This window comes from Varroa destructor, unplaced genomic scaffold (genome assembly GCF_002443255.2).
Source record: "Varroa destructor unplaced genomic scaffold, Vdes_3.0 BEIS01000002.1, whole genome shotgun sequence".
NCBI lineage: Eukaryota > Metazoa > Arthropoda > Arachnida > Mesostigmata > Varroidae > Varroa > Varroa destructor.
In genome coordinates, this window is record NW_019211455.1 from 30,363,315 (window position 1) to 30,386,016 (window position 22,702).

Below are 22,702 nucleotides of genomic sequence, written 5' to 3' on the forward strand. Positions count from 1 at the left end.
TACAAATTTTCAGAGCTAGAAGGCAGAATTAAAGCCGAAAATCAGTCTAAATAGGAGAAACTAATGTATCAAAGTTAAGATGAATATGTCAATAGTAGAACTTCCACAATCAAACGTAGCTAGATTATTATGGGTGTTTGTCCTTCTCATAGCATTCGGGGTGCAGAACATCTGTGTTCTACCGAGGAAAATGCCATATCATCTCATCATGGTGCCATGGTAACCTCTCGTACACCATTTTGCCTGAAACTCGTTGATTTTCCTTTATTGTAGATCATACTCATAACACAATTATTGTTTGATTCGATTAATATCGCTAGCTTGAAGTAATATATAACATTTTTGTTTACAAAAATGATGTACAATTATGGCTCTGTAGTCTTGGTTACGATGTGTTATATGCACCGCAGATAGTTTTTCACGGTTTCAGCTTCAAACCTTACTCTTACAGAACCTCGTACTCAGCAATATGAGGTGTTTAAAAATAGTGTTTGTTATTACTGAGCCTTTCGCAAATAAAGCTACATTGACAGTGATGATACTTGTAAAAATTTCTATTTCTTTGTGGATCATTTTAAATGAATCTCCCTCGCAGCGCCATAACAAGCTCGCACAACCGAGCTTTCTGTTGTCCTGAACCTCCTGTTGTCATGGAAATGTATGAAGCAGCCGCGACCGCTCACCTCCCGCACGCGTCGCAACTGCGTGCGCACACACGTGTTATAGCGCAAATCTGTCCGGAATATAGTATGCCGTCAGATTGCGGATAGTATTCTCTGTACTTAGGTTATCTTAATAACAGTTAAGAGATTCTACGGCCTCGAATACCTGCGCCGGTGCAAACTTATTTACGCCGCGTACGTGGAGAGTATTTTGCTTGAGTAAGACCCCGCCCACTTTCCGCAGTTTACTGATTACGGTGCCGACCGATGGCTTGCTAATGGGTGCGCCGAAAAGTCGGCATCGTTGTAGATTTTCGTGGTGATTGACCTGATGGGATGACCATTGGTTCAACCCTAACGGTTCCCACACAATGCGGTGGTAACAGTTCGCTCTGGACGCTTCCACCAGATAGTGCCATGCTTGTCCGGCGTGTAATCTCGCACCATCCGGACTAAATATAGAAAACTACTCTAGAAGCAGTAAGCAAAATAAGGGGCTGCCGTCTTTCGAATGCTAAGAACATACTAAATCCGATTTTTATTTTCGCTCTTTTTCAAAACTCGCTTGTACTCCCTATTCCATCGCATGGGCTTCCTCTCATTTAACACTGCCAGGGGCAATTCATAATCAGCTAGCTATCCAGACAACTCTAACGGGATTTCAACCCCACTGCCAGTCGTCCTAACGTCGCCATCAAAATGAAACGCGCTGGCCAAGCTTTGTCGTCATAGGCTCACAGGAACCAACCCTTTACAGCCACCCATATCGCACTCGTGTAGCAATTGTTATGTACGTATTTGTATTCTAATAATTTCACTTATCAACAGCTGAAGGGAATCAATTATTGAAGGAGGTCGTCGAGTGAGCTCTCCATTGTGGACCAAGGGTTGAAAGTTTCAAATTTTACCGTAAATAACCATTTGGACCCAATGAGTATAACGCATTTCACGATAAATGTTTCGCAGAAGATCACATCAAAAATACATACGATATATTTCATTTTCGAGCACGCATTTCATGCGAATAGAGGATTTGTATTTTTTTTGATCGATGGCGGAGATAATACACCTCCATAACGATACTGTTTTTGTTGAATCGAACGTCAACGTACACATTATTCAGCTATGTATCGTTTATCAGAATATTAACTAATGTCTTGAGGGGTGTTTATCCGTTGATGGCACTGAAAGCCATATATATATATATATATATATGTATATGTATATATATATATATATTGCCCCCAAATCAGATAATGGTTTTACCTGTTTAAAGGTTAACAAGCCATTCTTATCAGATACGTAGACGCGCCGTGCTTGCCTACCTTAAGTTCAATATCGATGCTGTTAGTAGCATCGATTTCCAGATACACACGATCGGTGTGATGTATCAAGCGACCATAGATTTTCTGACACTGTGTTCAACTACGTAGAATAGCTGAATCAATCCTTAAGCTAACTTTAAGCGTACTGTAAGACCTAGCTATATCGCGCTTGCTTATACAGTAAGAGAAAATAGCCTTTTTCAAGTTATAGATGTTTAGGGTTTATGATATATACAGCGACTAACTTACGTTATGGGGCACATGTCACTGATACTGCACTAGACAATCACGGTCACGTTTTCACAAATGTATAAACGATGGATAGGCAGTATTAACGCTAGCGCGCACCGAAGTGAGTTTAAACCGATCGGATTGACAAAAAAAAAATGCCGAAGTAACAATGAACAACCATTTTTGCATAATAACAAAATATTGTTATCTTGCTCAGTATATCTGTGCAATCGTAAATTCCGTCAGCTGGTCGCTCTCGTATAGACCATGTAAGGAACGTTATCGTAATGACAACACGCAAATAGACAACCATTTCCCGACCTAGTATCTCGAGTTCTAATTATCATACACCTATCAACTATCTCAGTAAGGAAGCAAACGGTTCCATCTTCTTTCTCGAGCTTCCTTGCAGACACGAGCGCACCGGCCCACACCCACATGGGTGCCCAAATAAGGTTCATGCATTTATTTCAAGTATTTCTTTCGGTACTGTCACGTAATTTCTACCTAACTGTCTCGTTTCTTTTAGTCTACCTAAATTATGAGAAAATAGAGTCGACGTTTGGCGGCAGAACTTTCGGGTAAACTTAACAGCCATTTTCTCAGGCCTGTCAGTATGACACAGGATGACACAAGGATAGCTCCAGAAATACTATAACCATCCGGGATTTCTGCAAAAAAAATCAGCTGCCAGACGAAAACGAGGATGATATCGACCGTAGAGCGGACAACAGATACCGGGCCGGCCTGCTCATTTTGAAGGGCGTGTGTTAAGCACAACTGCAATATAAGAAGCAGCAAATTAAGACCATTTACATTTGACGATTCTAAACATATCCGTCCTTGAGGAAACAAGCAAAGAAACAGAGTTAAAAATGATCGTGCGCGCACAGAAATTGCTCATTAACAAAGCGGTCGATCGGTGCAGGTCTATCAATTCAGTCCTCTTAGAATATATGAAATTGCTTAAATTATGCATCGTGTTGATCTAGCAGGCATAGGCGTAAGTCATGTATTTCTACATAGATAAAGAAGGGTACATTCATGAGAGAAGGAAATGACTCACTTGACCAATAAAACTGAATATGCAGAGGATTCCTATTAAGAGCTGATCCATCGGAGAGCGCGGTGGGGTGAAGGTACCGAACAGCAAAGTTATCGTCAATGTTTCAAGAATTGCCACCCATCCGAAGTTTAGCATAATCACAAAGTGATCAATGTCACGTAACTTTCTAAGCAGAACATACACTGCCGCCGAAAAAAATGTCGATAAAAGCGCACTTGCAATTCCATAAAAACGCTGTAATTCATTTTCGGTGGCATCGGCAACTTTTAACGGTGAATTGAGCGTTGTTGCAACGGGTAACGTATAGTTTAAGGAACGATTAGTACTCGAAGTTATAGCCGTAGAATCGCCTTCCGTGCGATCACTTGATGGTACTGAGGACAGGAAAGGAGGTAGTACCGTTTCGAATTGCGTAAGGTCAACAATATCTGAGGTGTTGTTGAAGGGCGATCCAAAAAACAGCGAAAGTTTTGTAATAAGAGCGATACCAAATAATGTGGCAAACGTTGACATCCAATGAAACAAGGTACAAGCTTCGTTAAGAAAAATTTTCGCCATAACACCAACGAAGACCGGTACTGAGAAGATGATGACTGAAGCATCTGCTAACGGCAGATAATGTAGAGCACAGAATCGCAGAAAAAGCGAAGTGCTGCCAGCAAGACCGCGTAAAATTAACAGGGAACGTACGTCTGGTGAGCCAAACAATGGCTGCTGACGATAAAGCACAAACGGAAGCGTACATACAAAGATGCCGATGAAGCGAAGGCACGCTAATTGTCCGGGATGCATGTAATCAAGTTTTTTCACAATAACAGAGCACAATGAGAAGAACATGGACGATGCCGATGCGTACAAAAGGCCTTCATAAAGTCCTGATGGCTTGCTCGATAAAGTGCTTCGAAAAATGTTCGAAACAACTACGAAATTTGGCCCGGAAAAGTTAACAGGAGAGCTTGATGGCATCTGAAAGAGTCGAATCAGAGTAGACAATTATTGGTGACGGATCAGTTGAGTTGTGCACGATCAGAACCGTCAGTACTCAGTCAACCTTACTTTTTTAGTATTATTACTTATCTACAAATTAATGATACTGGTGCAAGCATAACTAAGATCTTCTAGGTACTTAGAGTGGCTACTCTTCGACCGAACCATTATATATAGAGCACAAGACACGATTGTGGTACTTTAAACTGTAGTAGCCTAATAGTCAGGGGTGTATTTATGTCAGTCATTGACCTGTTGGTTGGAACATGACTTATAGTGGAAAAGAACCAGTGCTCGTATGTGCCAAGTTAAAACTTTCTTCGAGAAATATTTGATGTACTTTGAAGCCTTTCGAACCGCTGAAACACGCTGGGCTCATTTAGAACACGTCGACAGAGTTAGACATAACTCTTGACGACGATTCGAACGAAGCGAAATTAAGTAATTCGACATTTAAAATAAGGACACACTGAAAAAGGACTCCAAACGAAGAAAAAAGACCTCACTAAAGATAGTCCTGTGGAGCTACTGAAGATTTCACAAGTACTTTGTCCATTGAGAATTGTATCTAGAATTAGATTGCTGATTAAAGTGTACGTGACCCATAGAAACGAAGCTATCGTTAGTGGTTTACAAACATATCATCACCAATGTAGTTGCGGGTCCCAGCAATTTATGTCAGATATATTGTAGAACAAACTACCTACTGTAATTATTATGATACGGTCAAGCACTCCAGAGAAAAAAACACTTCGCGGGTCACTATCGCGGTCCGGGCTGGCCGCGGAGCGACCGCATGCGTACGAGAAAATTATAATTAAAGCATAATTTTTTAATCTACTAATCAGCCGAAACGTTACATTATGGTAACATGCTTTATTCATACGTTGCAAGCCATTGTCGTCTTTTAATGAAATGGGTACCGCGGAATACTACGCAAATAGGAGCCGCCAAAAATGTTTGTCAACTCGGCTTTCGTAAACCACCTGAAATCTTATAGAAAGTTTTTACGTTTACGATACAGCTTTCGAATGAATGGTTTCAAAGTGTGCTGAAGTTGAGCGAAATTCGATTGCATAGTCCTATACGATGGCGGCAAACTCGACTGCTCCGATGTATTACCCGTAGCCGCACCCTCAGACCATAGGACAGACAAAGCTAAGTTTTGGCCTTGAACCTACTTTTTGAATAGATATGACTAATTGAAGCTCACCTTGTGACCGTCGAAGCCTACGGCATCTGGCGAAAAAATTTAGCCAATGATCGAAGGGGCACTGCTAGCGGCGGGTGACCCCAAAACCGCGTATATTAGCAAACAACTTAGATCTCTCGTAACCGGAGGTAATAGTGTTGTTAATAAAAACGCTGAGATGTCATCATATCAAATTGTCACTTGAAGTTAACGGGATTCTCAGAGACGTATAGATTTCGCACCAGATAACGTATTTGATCAACAGTAAATGTTGCCGATTTAGTCTGATGAGAACAGCGTGTAATCGTGACATTGTTGGATGTTTCAGGGGCTTAGAACGCTGTAAAGCGCGCCGCGAGAAAATCGTACATTTGCATTTAGTTTCAACAGAGGCTTCTTCGATTCATTCATTTCTATCTGACGCGATGCAAGCTAATGCAATGGAGTGAGGGTCGACTAGTCTATAAACATTGGCAACAAAGAAGTTCCGTAGGAGAGTGTTATAGCCCATCGTATCTGTTTTAGAATTAGCCAAAATCATTACCGAAATGTCTCAATGTATTACAATATGCTCTTCAAATGCAAAATGCTCTTACTGCCATACGACGACACACTGCGTGCACGTTTACGTATAGAAACACAAAGAAACATCCAGAACAACAATATAACAGAGTTAGTGAAAGGCAAACCAATCTAGTTTTTGGAACCTGCAATGAAATTAAACAGCTTAAAGTGAGCTGAGCGGTACCCGGTTGACACAGATTTGTAAGATGTCCAGAAACATCTGGCCTGAGACAGCAGTGTGCATAGCTCCTGCCCAGTTGGGATGGGAAGAACTTTAAATTGTCAAAATTCGTCGGGCAAACAGAGCAGTTGCAACATAGTCTAAATATAGCAGTGTAGCTGTAGAGCTTTTTAACACGACTAGTTAGAAAACAGCTTAAGTAAATTAAGCTTTACAGCCTCGGAAGTTCGCAGGAAACTGCTCGAATGGAAAAACGGATTCCCAACGGTTACTTAAATCGAGGAATGTTAATTAATTAGCGTTAAGTAATAAGTACCCCGGCGCGTAAAACTTGCACATGGGCTCGACGGTGCTGTGAATCGTTTAAATTTTACAAAATTGAGAAAAATCAGTACTTGTAACGTGTATGAAGGCGTGCGTTGGTTTCTATAGGGATGTAGGGGACAGAAGTGCTAAAGTACAAGTACTAAAAATAGGATGAATGATCTTAATTTGTAACACTAAGAACAAGAAGCGTCCATTTTCCGTGAACGATTTGTTAGTTTACGTCAAACGTCAAAATAAATTGTTGTCGACAAAGAAATATGCATAAAATTAATGCGAATAGATGCACATTGAACATTATGTATAAAAACTGCTAAACGCAGGAATAAATTTTTACGTATGCTTGTGCTATATACTAAATAGATGCACAAACGGCATCAGTTTTCAACTTGTCATCTTCAAGTCATCAACTTATACTTTCAGTTCTTTTTTTACAATGAACGACGAAATAAGGTTAGTTGCCCTGGAGTTCTACCCACAGAAAATCCAATAGCATGAGAATTAAGTGGACCGCACGATGCCTACGCCCCACATCTGTGGGCACCTTACCTTCGTACGAAGTCGTGCGTGGCTTTAATGCGAACTGCCAATCCGTACATTGCCCGTAATCCCTAATCCTTAAAAGCTGTGATGGATTTCCCCTTTCTTCATAAAAGCTGACAAATAAAATCGAGCTTTTTTGCAGTAGTAGTCGCCGATCATTACCGCACCAATAAAGGTGGATTACTGGAAAAGCTTGCTTCTACCGGTTTTTGTTTTTTCCCAAGTTTACAATACCTTAACTATTTACATTGTTATTATTACGATTTGGCATCATATGTACAAGTAAGTGTGCTTTCAAGAAAGATGTAGTGAATTCTCTTACGGAGTGATCGGGTTCATTTGCTACATTACCAATTGTATGCTTCGCTTAGGCATACCGTAGAAAACGAGTGCGGATTGATGTTGAGTAACGAGAGATACAGCACACTAATAGAATGAACACAAAGCAAATCAATATCTCGCCCTGCATGAAATCGTATCGTACTCTACATAGAAAGACCTAGTGATACTGGCAAGTGGCTGAAAACGTCGGACGATGTATGCATCGAATTTTTGATTTTTGAAAAAAAATCAGTGTGTTTTTATTATTATCGTTTCTTGCCGATAAAAGAGATCTATCTAGAGAGGGTTCGAGATCTTTTATGACTAGCATAGACATTCACTTGTGTTGAAAATTCCCAGCGAAGCGGAAAGGGCTTGTAAAATTAACTAGATATCTCATTAGTATGTTATGCTTGCGTTTCATTTGAATCGACAAAAAAAACAAAAACTAAGCTCTTCCAAAGTGTATAATCCTATGTACAAAATAAGAAAGATGGGAAATCGCGTGGAATTTTATGAGCCAATAACATTGACACAATTCTTCGATTGTCCAAAGATATAAAATGACATTCGCTATAGTGGGACTACTATCGGAACACCAAGAACTTCAAAGTGTATGATTCCAAAAATTGACTTTTATATAAGAAACTTCATTCCGCGTGAAGTGCGAAATCTTACGTGGAGCTATGCCTCTTACACGCTCGTCGATAGATAGATAGATTCGTAGGACAATGGTATTATGGCTTTGCACCTGAAAATTTCAAGATTTTTTCCCATTTTAAGGAATGGAGGAGGTTGCAAGTGAAGGTTTCGTCCTTTGCGTGTCAAAGCTTTCTACGAGGCCTGGCATAGGTAGCGCATTTCATTGCATAGATACTATTAGGAGTGAAAATTAGCTCCTATTTATTTAGCGGCCTTGCCATAGTTTGCTCAAATCATCGGATGATTGTTCAAATGCCATCAGTATGCAAGGAAACCAAACTCTACTAACACGGTTTTATTAAGTAAACACAATTAATTTTGGAACCTCTTCTTTATACAATTGTGGACATTTAATCTTTCTATATACAGCATGCTAAAAAGCTTACTGCAGTACATTCAATACGCAACTACCTAAAGTACTTAAAAAGGAACACTGTTCTCCTATTTATTACGTAAGAGACTAGAATGTGTCGTTAATTTGTAGAAGTCCGCAGGAAAAGCTGTTGACTTAAGACTTTTTGCTCGGTCTACATGCATTTTGACTTTGCAGTGATTTAACTTAAATGGCCCTAGCCGTTTGCTTAACTGTTGCTAAATAGAAACAAGGTAAATTTCATTGCATACCCAACAAAAGCGGGCTTAGTAATTTTTAGATGTTCTGTACGTATATTGTGTCGTGACGAACGTGGCAAATAAGTCAAACCAGACCGCATGTAATGAAATCGGTATTCAAATAGAACTTCATTACAACAAGTTTAACATATAGGGCATAACTTATGAGCCACTTTTTAGCTCTAGTTCTGAAAACATGTTTAAGAATGACAATCCATGTCTGCGCCGTTACCGCCTAAAGTTAATGTTTACGGAGCACGTGAAACTTTGTGCCAGGACGTTGCTCATCGTTTCGACGTTGTTGCGAAATTAGTCTATTGTAGAGTTCAAGGCCTCGTCGCACAAATAATCGATACCTGTTAGCGGAAGTACAGCTCCCTTACTCTGAACTCCACTCACGTCTGGTCTGTAGTAATCTATTGACAGGCCCGATAACAGCGTTGTTATATATATATATATATATATATATATATATATATATATATAAAAGTATCATATAGGCATCTGATGCATTATAAGGCGCTTAGTCAAGTTAATATAAAGACTTGAATAGAGATTGGTTTGAGCGACGCGTCGTGCGCCACGCCTACCTTCACGACCGAAACTGGGGATCATCATTGCGACAACGTTAACGAGATACGAGGTATTACTACAGATCATTTTTTTTCTGCCTGCACCTAGGTTCAAACTTAAACCACCACATGTTGAACAGGTTACCCACTGCATTTCCACGACGGCAGTCGTATCGGAATAGATAGATAAAGCCGGCCAAAGTCGAAATCCAACGAATTCCGCTCATAGATTATATTTCATACAATATTCGAGCCGGGAGTTTACAAACGACACTGTTGCAGTGTCGTTTGAAAGGAGTAAATGAAAAATAAATAAATGGTAACACCACATCAAGGAGGTTTGCCTCCCCGCTATTTACTGATGAAACTTACAAGTGTGCGGGTGTCGTCGTCATCATCATCGTCAGGCAACTTGAGGGCAAATTTGTCGCGGATTCTTTTAATGAACCCTTTACCTACCACATTATGTGTGTCACTATTTATCTCTAGGATTCGCATTTTGTCTTGCTTTTTACGAAAGGATCAGTAATGCTACAAAAGGGCCACCTGAAAGTAACAAGACATATTAATCGCACATTTAACGGAACATTGAACCTAGCTTTCAACAAGAAATCAAGAACGCTTATCTAGAATTTAGTTGTATAACTTGTTGAGATAAAAAGCTGAAAAACAACATAGAGACTAAAGGAATATTTCCAGTAACGCTAAGAGTTTAGGTCATCATCGAAATGTGGCACTCTTAACCTGAAAATGAGCTTTTGGCAGGAATTTAAAGAACATTTGTACGACACCTACGAACCTAAATCGGCCAACGATCTTTCAGATTTTACTATAATCGACTGAAGTTTATCTGCGTGCTACAAATTACTGAATCATTCTTGTCAATAAGTTCCCGTTTGCTTATTGATGTGAAATGCAATTTATTTGTGTTATAAAAACATTTCGACAATAGTTTGGAAGCCTCTCAAGCAGTCTCTAAGGTTATTGATCGCAAGGACTAATATGTACAACCCTTGAACTCTCCTCCTCTTAAATGAATTGGGGTAACTTCCGTTTGCTAATGTGCCTGCACTCGCAAGAACACGTAGTTAAATCGACTGCCAAAAACCGATTAAACACATTTTAACTCAGAAGTTCACTACGTTCAGTTTTTTTTGTCTCAATAAAACATGAATTAATAGCTATTTCTCGATGAGCGATACGCAGAAATTCCATAAATTTTTACCGTACATACAGGTATCTGCTGAGAGATCGTAAGACAAAAAGTGGGTCTCTCCATTAACGACAACTAGCGGACGGTATAGGCACGGTGACAAAGGAAAGTTACCTTGCCAGCCAGCGTTTTGTCAAGTGTCGTACGTAAAAAATGAGACTCTGTGTAATAATCTGCAAATGCTAAAAAAGTTCCTTCAAACGAACGACTTCGATGCGCTTGTTGGTTTGTACCTGCTTGAATCGTCTATAATCGTAACCCTTGTTAATTCTGTAGGTAATAATACTTGGTTCATATCATATAATAAAAAAGGTAATAAATAATCATTTGGTTGGACAAGCCACTACACCGCTCATTCAACTAAATGTCTATAAGCATATTATAAACGTATTATACACCAGTTTGTTGCATACGTATCACTATAAAACATTAGACTATAGTGCCATATAGTAAATTCTAGTATAATAGCTTCTGTTTCTTATCTCTTGTCCGATAACGATTGGAAGCAATAGCTTCGATCGCATCCTTTACGAGAAGGGCCATCCATTTATGAGTTAGCTTTTGATTTAGCGAGCTCTGACACCCATTTGCTACGACAAAGCGAGTTTGCCGAGTCACAAAGTTGCAAATTCTTTTGTAGAGGGTAACGTGAGCAGTCGAAGGTATAGCACGGAGGCTGCGAAAACCTCCGTCGTTCTCAGAATAGAGTTAATAGAAAAAAAAAGTTCCATTTGTATATTGTCAGCCAGATGGAACAGGCCGTGGTAAATAGGCCGAGGAGCTATGGAAAATTATGTGTAAGGATTTAGATACGAAAATGAAAAGTGTGCCTCTCCAGGCGGCATGTGAGAAACGATAGCCTAAGCCACCTATGCTGCTTTGTAAACAGTCAGCTACTTAGATCTAGTAAATTTATTTCGGCTGCGTTTGGCAACTGGGCATAGAACAGTTCCGCGGTAGTTACGCGGTAGCTCGTCGAGAGAACCCGAGACAGTGGGTAGTATTTCAGAAGAATCAGAGAACCTTGCCAGAATAAAATCATTAGATGGCTAGAGGCAGTCGTTTACCTTTAAATCAAATAACGCCTTTCCACTTTTCCGCCTTATCAAAAAGAACAGCTCCCGTATACTACTACACTCCCGTGTAGCTACTGCTACAGCTGCCACACTATAAATACACCAGATGAATTTGCTCACGCGTGTTTGCAGCAAAATCATAGGACGGGAAATAAGGTAATTTTTTTTTTGTCACGTATCATGTAAAGAATTGTCGAAAGCGGATTGAAAAACAAATCCCTGAAAAAAAAACCATGTAGTGGAAAAAATTGCGTCCGATTCAACAATTTGTGAAGTACTCGGACGTACACTATATTTCATCTATGGAATATGATATTATAACGATGATTATTGTGATTTATAATGACTCACCGTGTTATTCTATAGGCCCCGCATTCAGCTCGACGATGCTCTAGTCCGTATGATCGAGCCTTTAATCGATTCCGCTAATTCTAAATTTTTTCGCATATAACATTTGCTGATCTTCTACTCTTAATAGGAAGTTCGTTTGTTCCGTACGCTTTAGCAGTTTCTCCGTATGGAAACTGGGCAGCACCAACTTACTCTATGTTCACTCTCTATCTCTAGTGAAATGATATCGATCGCCTTTTGTTCGCTAACCAGTTTACGCTTACGCCTTCCTTGCGCCTAGCTAGTATATCCAATAGTCGATGGATAGTTAAGTTCACTTTCACTATATCTAGTTTTGACGACACATGTCTTGTCGATTATGAGTGGGGTAGATACATTACCAAAAAAAAAAACCAGAAACGCCCAACTTTCCGCTGTCCCCGTCTTCCGACTATAACACAAGGTTAATAGCGGCTCCAATTAGACGGTCATCGACGGATTCGAAGTTTGACGAACTGGTTCGTCAACTTCAGTCACCTTAGCCAGTCGCCTGTCTAGCTGCCTCCATTCTGCCGTAGGTCTGGTCGGTTAAGCGGCCTAGATAACGAGCAGCTTGGTTTCAGTACAGCCAATGGCGAACGAAGGTCGCCGACGCTGTCCAAACGGCTCAGCCTGCGCTTATCCGTGAAGGAGCATTTCTCTATTTACTCTCGTATAGTAGTTAAGGGCAGGAACTGTTGTTGTGTTGCCGTTGTTGGCCTCAATACAGATGCTGCTTATCGTTGCTGCCGTTGTTCTATTCCTTGTTGTGATAGCTGTCGACAGTAGACGAAAACGACGGTCAGATAAACGCAGAGAAACAGACATGGACTGAGCAGGTAGGAAATGGAAGCCACAATGAGAGCTAAACACCTCAGACGGATCTAGTCAGACCGCGATAGTCGGTGTCGTTAGGTCTCCGATTCCACTTCTGATCGACGTCAGGTCGGCTTCAATAGAGAGCGTTCTGCGCTTGTCAGTAGTGGTACTGACTTCTAGTCGCATCGCTTGTTTCTGTCTATAGCCAGTCTCTCTCTGTAGATCAAGTATCGGGTCTGAATGGTTTCGGACGGGAAAGGTGTCGAGGTAAGCATGCGCTCGTTCGCTGGTCCACGCGTTCGCCGAACCCGCCGCCGCTCCTGCTTTCGTGCTCGTCGTCTCGTTTAATCAGCTGGTACGACAGCAATAGCAGTCACCGAACGCTTTAGCGAAACACGATCAGAACGGAAGAACGTGATAACTACGGAACATATATGTGGACAAACGACAAGACCGAGAGTAAAAAAAGAGTTACAGGGAGAGGAGTATGATGGTCGAATCCGGCAGAAGCAACAATAGCCGCGGCCTGGCAGCATCAGAAAACACGACGACCAAGTCGAGAGGACGAATTGATAAGGCCATGGCACTCATTGATGGCGGTATTAGAAAAATAATTAAGTAACACAAGAAAAAAAAGAGGAGGAGGGGGTGTTATTCGGTGGCTTTCGTCTACGTAGTCGCTGCCAGCCTACCCATCAACGCTTAGCCACTACGCTCAGTGACCGCCGCTAATTGTAGGTATGGTCAGTTGCGGTCCATCGGCCTATGATGTTAGCTGATACACTTTGACTGTGTACAGATGGTGATTCGTAGCCTCAGCGGTATCGACTTACTGAATTGATCCAGAGAAAACAATGGATAGGAAATGAGCTGGATAATATTGGCAGTCACCGACTTTTAACGCCTGGTCCGTCAATAGACTTGTTATATAAATACGGCAGCACACTTGGTTACTTAACTAGCAGCTATTGGTAACCCGTTGAAAACTAATAGATAAATATAAGAGCCTCTCGCTTGACTGGAAACTTGTGTGTAATTTATAGCATGAGTGTATATTGTTGTGAATCATTTACTGTAGTACAGAAAACTTCAAAGACGTCTAATTCGAATATGCTATGCTCCTGTGATTCCCACACAAACGCTAAAAACTGTCTGATTCATAATAAAGCACAACATTATGATTTGGTGTTCCGCAGTTTTTTTTGTGTGTTTTTCTCTACAAAAAAATAACTATGTCCAATTGTTGCTGTATATTTCTGCAAAGTTTTTCCATAATTGATACATATATAGTTTGTGTAAACCCTGCTATGATTCTACTGAAACGGAGCTATCTGCTCGGTTATTTATCGGGCGCTTTGTTGGGTAGAAAGAAATAGCTGCCTACCAGGTTTTTGACACCATTTTAATAAGCGCATCTGTTCCGAGCGCGATAAAGCGAGTCTTTGTCATACAGCATATTCAGACCTACTTAAATTTAAATATATCTATATAATATACTTGCAGCAGGTAAGCTGGCACGGCTAAACTGAGACAAAGGGTTTGGCGTTTAGTTCCGACGAAATCGAGTATAATATAGAAAAATGAGAGTTTTTTCAATGTAAAAAACGCTCACACACAACGTTAGTTGAGTAGTTAACCAACCATTATCCGTGGAAAAATCGCTTTACAAAATCCGTATCCTGCTTCTTATCGGTCGTATGATCTGATCGTTTCAGGCAATCTCCCATCGACGCGATGGCTAATGATGGTGTGAGGAATGGTGCATGTAATAGCTGAGATCAAATGAATTTTTCTACGAGTTTTCAATGCGGCCAATGAAGGGCAAACGACATCTCAGCGTTGACGTCAAACCGAGGGGCCTGCCTCCTCTACGAAACACATGAACCTGAAGAATACAAGTATCTATGTGAACGTCTGTCTTTGCCGTTTGAATTTAAAGCTTTAACAAGTGCAATGATTATTCTCATTCGTATTTTTCGAAATGTTAATCCCAAAACTATGAGAGACCATTTGAAGTTGGATTTTTTGCCGAAAAATTTTTCAATAGAGAATCAAAGTATGACGTCGTCTTGTGTAATTTCAACTAACTGTTGGAACCTATAGTCTCAGTCTATGCATTTCATTGTATGATGACTCGGAGAGTAGGGCCTTAGTTCAATTCCGCTTAATTTAAGGCTTCGTGAAGCTCACCTCTCTCCTCGAGCATTTCTTTATTTGAAACAACTTGGTGGTACCTGGACCAATAGAATATCCTATCGTGGGAAGCACTCACTTTGTATCTAGCTTAACGTTATGAAATTATTCTGTTTTTTGCTTATGAACCCCCCAACGGTACTTCAATGCTAACAATAGAGGGTGTTTTGAAAAATGTATACGTTGTTTACTGACGACTGAACGGTTCTTGCTCTTCAGCTTGTAGGGGCTCAAAAGCAGATTGTAAGTAATCAGAAATAATGAGTGAACCAAAATTAATCTTTGAACAACAAGCATTTATTCTAAAACAATATCAGAATAATGATGATGTAGCTGAAGTGAAAAGTAGTATCGTAGGGATTTTCAGACAGGGCCACCTTACAATAAAGCGACTGATGCTTGGGAGGATACGAAACGAACGCACGGAACTTTTCGAGGGAAGTTCCTTGGAGCTACCCTCAGATTAGCTGGCAGAATTTCGTTTACTGGGAAATTGTGAATCCTGACACACCTGACGCGGACCTGACAATATGCATTCTCTAAGAGTTTCAGTATGATCTTGCATTTTGAACAAAACGGTATTTCGCCTATTGTTTTTTTTGACATAGGAATAGCTGGTGTGACGAATTTACTATAGGAGTCTGTTATAGCACGCGTCTGAAAAGTTCTTGAATCTTATTTTCACCACAATGTGGCGCTCGCACCCATACGACAAATACTCAGTTGTTGTTTGCAGAGGCACATATGCTGAGTAGACCGATTGGACATCTTGGACGTTTTGGGTAGCGACCATCAATAGGAAATTTTCGGCTCTGACGTTGAAGCGATAGACAGGTGCGTATGCAATAATGCCCGTCTTTTCTTACTGCTTCCTTTCTCAAATTTTTCATTTAAGAGCTATGTACAGTTCGGAAGACCTTTCGAGGCCATTTTGATCCAAATCATAAAACTGTTTCGTTATTTCGAGCTCCAGAGATACGTAGTTCAGAATCAATCGTCAAAAAGCTTATTTAATGGTTCGCCTCTTAATTTACTCAGGGCATTCTTAAATGTGCAGTAAAATGCATTTTTAAATCGGTATCTTGCGAGTTACTTTTGAAAAATATTTCCAGTGAGAGAATCTTCAGACAGGATACAATCCTATACCTGTACCGGGTTGTCCCGAGGGTTTTCATCTCGAAACAAAGAGCGAACCAGAAATGTCGGACGTGTCACTTTTTGGCCACCCGACAAAGCCATTCTTCGAGCCCTCAACAAAGATCCAGTGTTGTAGGTGAGGCAAAATGATGATGAACTATGGGTTTGGTAGAGCAAAAAATAGTCTTTAACCTTAATTATATAGACTTTCTCATTAAAACTTGATAAACACACACTAAATAATAATTGACGATAAGGATCGTAAAAAAAAATATGAATAGATTGCGTTTTTCCTTTGCGATCGGCAGTTTTAGGTTTCTGCTTGCGATCATTGAAAGTACACCCACTTGTCATTTGGCTTCCAGATAGAGGTACGTGCCGTTGCTTGTCGTGCTTTACATTTCACCCATGTTAATCATATGGCCGAATTCGTTACTGGACAGTCGAATAAGATCCTACACAGGCATGATCTTCATCGTTCTAAGTGAAAACGAGTGTGATATTGATCCATATTGACAGCTTATCTAAACAAATACACTATATTGTATTGGTACACTCGATATTTAGCTCCGATTGTAGACACTGGATGGACCGCGCGTACTCGCACGTTAGTATTGCAGACGGCGACCGAAATGGCTAGACTACGGTTGTAGCCAGTTTAACACGCAGAGCTAGCTATAAGCCGTTTAAGGAACGCCTAAACCGTTTACTCTATAAACAATGTATTCACAGGCCTTCACTGTCAATCAAAATTGTTCAGGCACAAAACGGACAACCTTTGCACAAAGTTGTTACTCATTCTTGAATTGAGCTAGCAGCGAATATTTTATGTACGCTAGCCGAACGTGCAGTCGTGCGTTATTAACGACTCAAAGCAACTGAAGAGTTTTTTTTGGAAGCAATCGTCACGTTTGGCCCAAGTATTGATTTCGGGACCTGAATTAAACCTGGAGCCTAATGTCTATTTTAACGACAAGCCTATATTTTAAAAGAATACAGTATTCCCATAGTCCTAGCTCACGGTAGAGGTGGATTTTTTTCCGCACTACACAAATCCTTTTCAGGTCGTAATAAGTGCTTCTTCTATTTTTTATTAGGCGAATTAGACAGGACTTTATACAAGGCATTTGTCCATAATTGCTAAATATTATATTTGCTTTAAAAGTACACATGCAACAGCCAGCGACCATTTGGCCGGGTTTGCATTGATACGCACAAAGAAAAGATCTACAGAGGAAGAAGGAATCACATACCATGATCAGTACCGCTTAGTACGAAAAAATATTGAAAACGCATCATTACATTGCTATGGATAGGAAATATGGACGACTACTCATAAAGAAGATTCCATAAGAAATTGGCAGTAGAACACCGCGTGTGTCTACACTTGTCGGCTGCCTTCAACATTGCAACTGAAGATTGAAATATGGAACCGTCGAACGTAAACAAACTGGTTTTCCATTGAGAGGTTTGAGAATGCATATTAAGGGTTACTATTTTAGTGCGATATAAACCGCATGTACCCTCGATAGTTGCAAGATATGTTTACGCTAACTTACATTTCGTAATCTAACGAAATAAATTTATATAACCAAATCCAGTTCAAAGTTATTAGCGTAGATATGTTTAGATGTTGCACTTATAATTTGACGAGTAAAAATATTCCGTTTGAAATTTTCGTATCTGCTTTGCTTTTTCTCGCATACTACTTAATTCTGATGGCGTACGACATTTCTTATGAAACCATCGAAAATAGACCCCGTAATTGTAAACGTCACCGAACGTAATGTTGTGGTAACAAGCCGGACAACTGCAACATCTTACATTGTCATTGTTGTTGCACAAAAAACAACTAATTTTCCTATACCTCGTGGCATACCTGCTGCTGCGTAAGCAGCAGCAGGTATGCCACGAGGTATAGGAAAATTAGTTGTTTTTTGTAAAAAATAAAAAAACCAAGGTAAAGCAAATAGAGACGCCTTTAAAGCGAAAATACACTAGTTGTTCAGGGTGCATATACTCTAATTTCTTGACAATAACAGAACATAATGAAAAGAAAACCGAGGATGTCGATTTCTTTTGTGGTGATGTCTGTTTGAATAGGCCGAGCTCGCTGTCTGTTTTTGAGAGCGACGTTCAGGCACCTAAATGCGCTGTAAACTGAAATCAGCCGTGACACATTTTTGGACATAAGGTCTGCGCATATATGATATGATTCCAGATATATGTGCATTTTCAAATAATTTGCACAAGGTGGCCTCTCACACCTAGGCACATATTAAACAAGTTTTTGTTCAACTATTACTGTATGCTGATGAACCTAAATAAAAACAGTATGTTTGGGTGAAATAGAAATCAATTAATAATGGAATGATGAGTTGATGATGTATACAAGATATGCATATAACGTAAAACTACACATTTCGTTAAAGATCGCCACAAGTCAGGCCTTAATTCTGTGAACGGGTTCGAAATGTAAAAAACAGTGGTCTTCAGTTGACGTTCTTTGACGAGTTGGCTAAGCCAATTCGTTACTGCGCTTATTTCCTTTTTTTTTTTCGTTTTCTTTTCTTCTTCTTCTTTTTTCTTTTTTTTTTTTTAAGAAAGCTACGTTTTCTTTCTCCTTTTATTCTTTTAGAAACTGGGGTGCATAAATCGGCTACCGCTCAGTATTCGGGCATAATTGTGACGTGTTTAACCGTGAGCTCGACCCGAAGTCTACAGGGTATCCAAAATATCACACAATTTTTGTCATATTCAAAAAACGTCTACAACCCATTACAATGATAGCAAGAAACGCAACCTTATAGCAGATAGCATTCGTATTGTCTTTCGTAAGCAATAGAATTAAAACATGCCTAACGACGTCCACGCTCTGATCACGTATTGGATCTGGACGATCGTGGGCATTCAGAATAAGCAATTGTTACGGTGGTAAAAAGCTCATTCTACCTACTTTTATTGATCGTTTAGAAGAAAGTTACATGCTAAGTACGTGATACAGCTTGTAGCGTTATAACTCTTAATACAGAAATTTTATGTCTTTTGCGTGGTTGTGATTCAAAGCACTACACTTCCTAACTGGCAACTTATTCGTAAGTTTTTCGTTTTGTTCTTCTCAATGTTGAAACAAAATGTTTTACACACAATAATTCCAGCATATTACTTTCGACCTTAATGAATCGAACTAAGAGCCTATTAGTAGGATGATTGTCATTGAAATGCATGACTTTCCGATATACATCCAAGAACGTAGGCCTACAGGATAACCACACTGCGGGATTGTTTGAAAGGTTTCGTTTGTCTTTTTAGCACTTTATTCAGTTTTTTTTTTTTTCGTTTAATTTATTTCGTAAAGTTGCGTGATTTTTCGAATACCGTGCCCTGTGACAACTTGCTAGACAGTCTCAGTATAGATGCTGTTCTGGGCATCTTCCTTCGACACTGATTGAACGTGACGCGTACCTTTCGGTCATCGAAACGTATTTGTCCACTAACAAAAAATTGCACCAAACATTGATCTTTTCCGAGTATTTATTTATATTCCTTATGTCCATGTAGACTGATCTGCCGAAATCTACTTGCCAGAGCAAAATCTAAATAGCAATGGTCTGAGGGACCTTCCATATGCGGGTTCGGCTTTTCATAGTACACTATAATTAGAGGTTAAAAATATTGAACTTACTACGTTAGGTGACTTGTTGCACGTTTTTACCAGAATCGTTGTTGCTGTAGGAATTAAAATAGAGCCACAGATTTTTTAAAGATATATATATATATATATATATATATATATATATATATACGGCAATGTGTACTCACGGTTGGATAGGAGTTTATAAACCAATACCTGATAGAAATGTAATTACATCTTTATTATCACATTTGTTAAAACATTACCCTGCGATCTTTTACGAGTAAACCAAATCAAATGCTCCATTGTATTCTATGGTACTATCGAATAAATGCAGTATATATTTTGTACACAAAAAGTAACGGTTCTTGTAGAGAATATGCAGAATGCTCAAACAATATAAAATCAAGCAAAATTACGCGTATCCTTTAAAAAAATTTTTTTAAACTATATTCCTCTGGTGTATGCATGTACTAAGCTAGGAAACATGGCAAGACGAAAAACAGAAAACTATAAAATTCCACAATTAACTATTATTTTGGGCTGCGTCATGACTTTTCATGTGTGTAAGTAAAAACCGCGCCTAAAAAAATTTCTATTTATATTTCGGATTAATCCCCATCAGCGTCATTATCAATCATAATTTCCATCCACGATTTCAGGAGGAGCGCTATAGCCTAGATGTAGAATTATTTTTTGGAAAATTTCCAATTTCGTTGATTAAGGTACATGTTGTTGGATAATTTTGACCTGCAGTTAAAACACTCCACTAGCAAAGCCTTGAGGCACTCATCGCTCGGGGTTTCCGCAATAAAAACAGCACGTCTCCTAATATTTTTTTCATCTGTCATCCCGAATTTTAACTTAGAGTACCACATATGACAATGTTCAATCATTTTGTAAGCTAACATCTGCGATTGCTAGTGTTCTTGGTAGATGCTGTTTATGTAAGCTAAAGTCGACAAGAGTACGTTGTCTGGCGTTCAGCTCTCTGTTTCTAGCTTTTCATGTTGCTCAGAGTAGAGGCAAGTGCTACCCATTCCCTTAAAAACGTTACCGCGATGATCAAGCTGAACAGTCATTTGAAATGTACCGAAATAGAAGCTTGACATTAAACATAAAAAAGCAGTACCGTAAAAAAACAACGCTCTTGTTTGCTCAATTGAACTTCATTATCTATTCAGTTAAACAAAACTCAATGAAATTAAAAAAAAAAGAGATAACATACAGTTGAAAATCAAGATAGCATATAAAAGCAGGAAAAAATTAGGCCATCTTCTCTACGCTTTGATCAACTAAATTATTTTATATAAAACTCAAGCATGGAATAAATAGTTTTTTGCGCTTTGAAACATCTGAACACCAGTCACAATATACAACTTTGCGTGTCATTCTTTAGTGAAAACCTGTCAGCTTTGTATTGTCGTCATTACTAGACACGGAAACATTATCGAGTTGTTTCGATTTTTTTTACTTCAGATCGTTATGTCTGTTTAGCTGCTACTAACTGTGATTTCTCGCTGTGGTTGTTTCACGGGCACAAAACTTATCTTCAAGAAGTATAATCTGTCTATAAAACTACTTTTTTTTACAGGTAGGGGTTCTTCCATAGAGTTCCAGATGCGTTGCCATTTACCAAAAGTCTGTCTAACGGCAAATGACTTTTCTACCAAATAAAGCAGAATGATCACTGGTGAAGAGTGGTACAGTTCCTAATCTGAGAGAATGCCACATAAAAGTTGCGCTCATAGTTGTATTATCGCAAAAGCGGATTTGCTCGAGACCATTTAGGCCAGGGCATTAAACCTGTCACATCCGGCTGAGAAATGCACGTTTTAGAATAGGTCTTTTTGCCACCGCTAATCTGAACATCGTTTACTGGCTTTCTATCAAAGTCAGTGGGACAGAGATCAGAAAAAGTATCCAGACTGGTGCAGCAGGTAATTGGTTTACCCACAACTTCACCATGAAGTAAAAAGTAGATTGAAAATGTTTTCATAGCTGTGCCTTTGGTTTGATTCGAGCAAGTGATTCTGTTATACGTGTATTCGTTCCTCGGGCGCTTTGAAACAACTTGAATAGCTTTTAAGGTAAAACACTCCACTCTTTTCGATCCGTCAAATAGTTCTGGACGGACTAGCAGAAAATTATTGCAGAGAATTATGCAGAGAGCGGATATAAAACTCTTATATCCGCTACTATTGTTTAGCATCGCTTCAGGCGATTAGCTTCCTGTGTGCAATGAAGTTTGCCACCATTCGGTTGGAGCTTTTACGTTTCGAGTTTTACGTCCGGTATCGCCGTTAGGCACTCCATCAGACGGCTGGTCCCCAGAAAGGGTCTAAGGCTACAACGCTTAGAGCCTAGATCGCCGTATGTGTCCTTAAGTTTAACTGGTAAATAGCACCAGCAGGGTGACAAAATAAAATTTATAGAAAAACAACGTATCATTCGATTTTTCTTGACACATATATATATATTAAACCGTGGGTCGATTTGAAATCTATTCATATTGAAACCTCCAACTTCTATGGCATTGACTATTTCCCGCTTGAATTCTGTATGTGTAGATCTTCATTTAACAATTAATACATGCATACGGCGTCGTCGGGGTCATATTATAACGGTTGACGTACTTATATTGTTGCATTGCAGCGCGGGCTCGCTGAACTAGAGGTAACTAGAAAAATGACAGGCTCAGCGTAAAGAATGGCTTTTGCATTCTATCTGGTTTCGGCAAACTCGATCTGGTACGAAGCATGATAAGCATTTCGTATACCGAATTGAAATGAAAGTTTCATGCAAGACCAGAGTAACAATTAAGTTGTGCGTAACATAAAAGACATACAGCCTGGAGACTGCTGAGTGTAGCATAAGGCACAAACCTGAGGCCTTCCTTTGCGCCATGTGAAGCTGATGGGAAATGATGAGCGACCTCTAATGGGCCACATCGTTCTATTTAAACAAGGAAAGGTTGTT

General features: G+C 39.6%; 1 protein-coding gene across 3 annotated transcripts; it reads right to left on the minus strand.

The window, feature by feature from the left end:
• Positions 1 to 1,167: 1,167 nt before the first annotated feature.
• On the minus strand, positions 1,168 to 13,187 carry LOC111244461 (solute carrier family 35 member G1-like). 3 transcript variants are annotated; one of them, XM_086980463.1, is made up of 4 exons: positions 11,923 to 13,187; positions 9,655 to 9,828; positions 3,285 to 4,250; positions 1,168 to 2,998 (listed from the first exon to the last, which is right to left on the minus strand). In XM_086980463.1, exons 2-4 carry the CDS (start codon positions 9,778 to 9,780, stop codon positions 2,753 to 2,755), a joined length of 1,338 nt encoding a protein of 445 aa, XP_086836589.1. In that variant the 5' UTR covers positions 9,781 to 9,828; positions 11,923 to 13,187; the 3' UTR covers positions 1,168 to 2,752. The 3 variants fall into 3 exon arrangements, with proteins under 3 accessions (XP_086836589.1, XP_086836590.1, XP_022647373.1); XM_086980464.1 differs by lacking the exon at positions 9,655 to 9,828; XM_022791638.2 differs by lacking the exons at positions 9,655 to 9,828; positions 11,923 to 13,187 and adding an exon at positions 5,485 to 5,869.
• Positions 13,188 to 22,702: the final 9,515 nt, after the last annotated feature.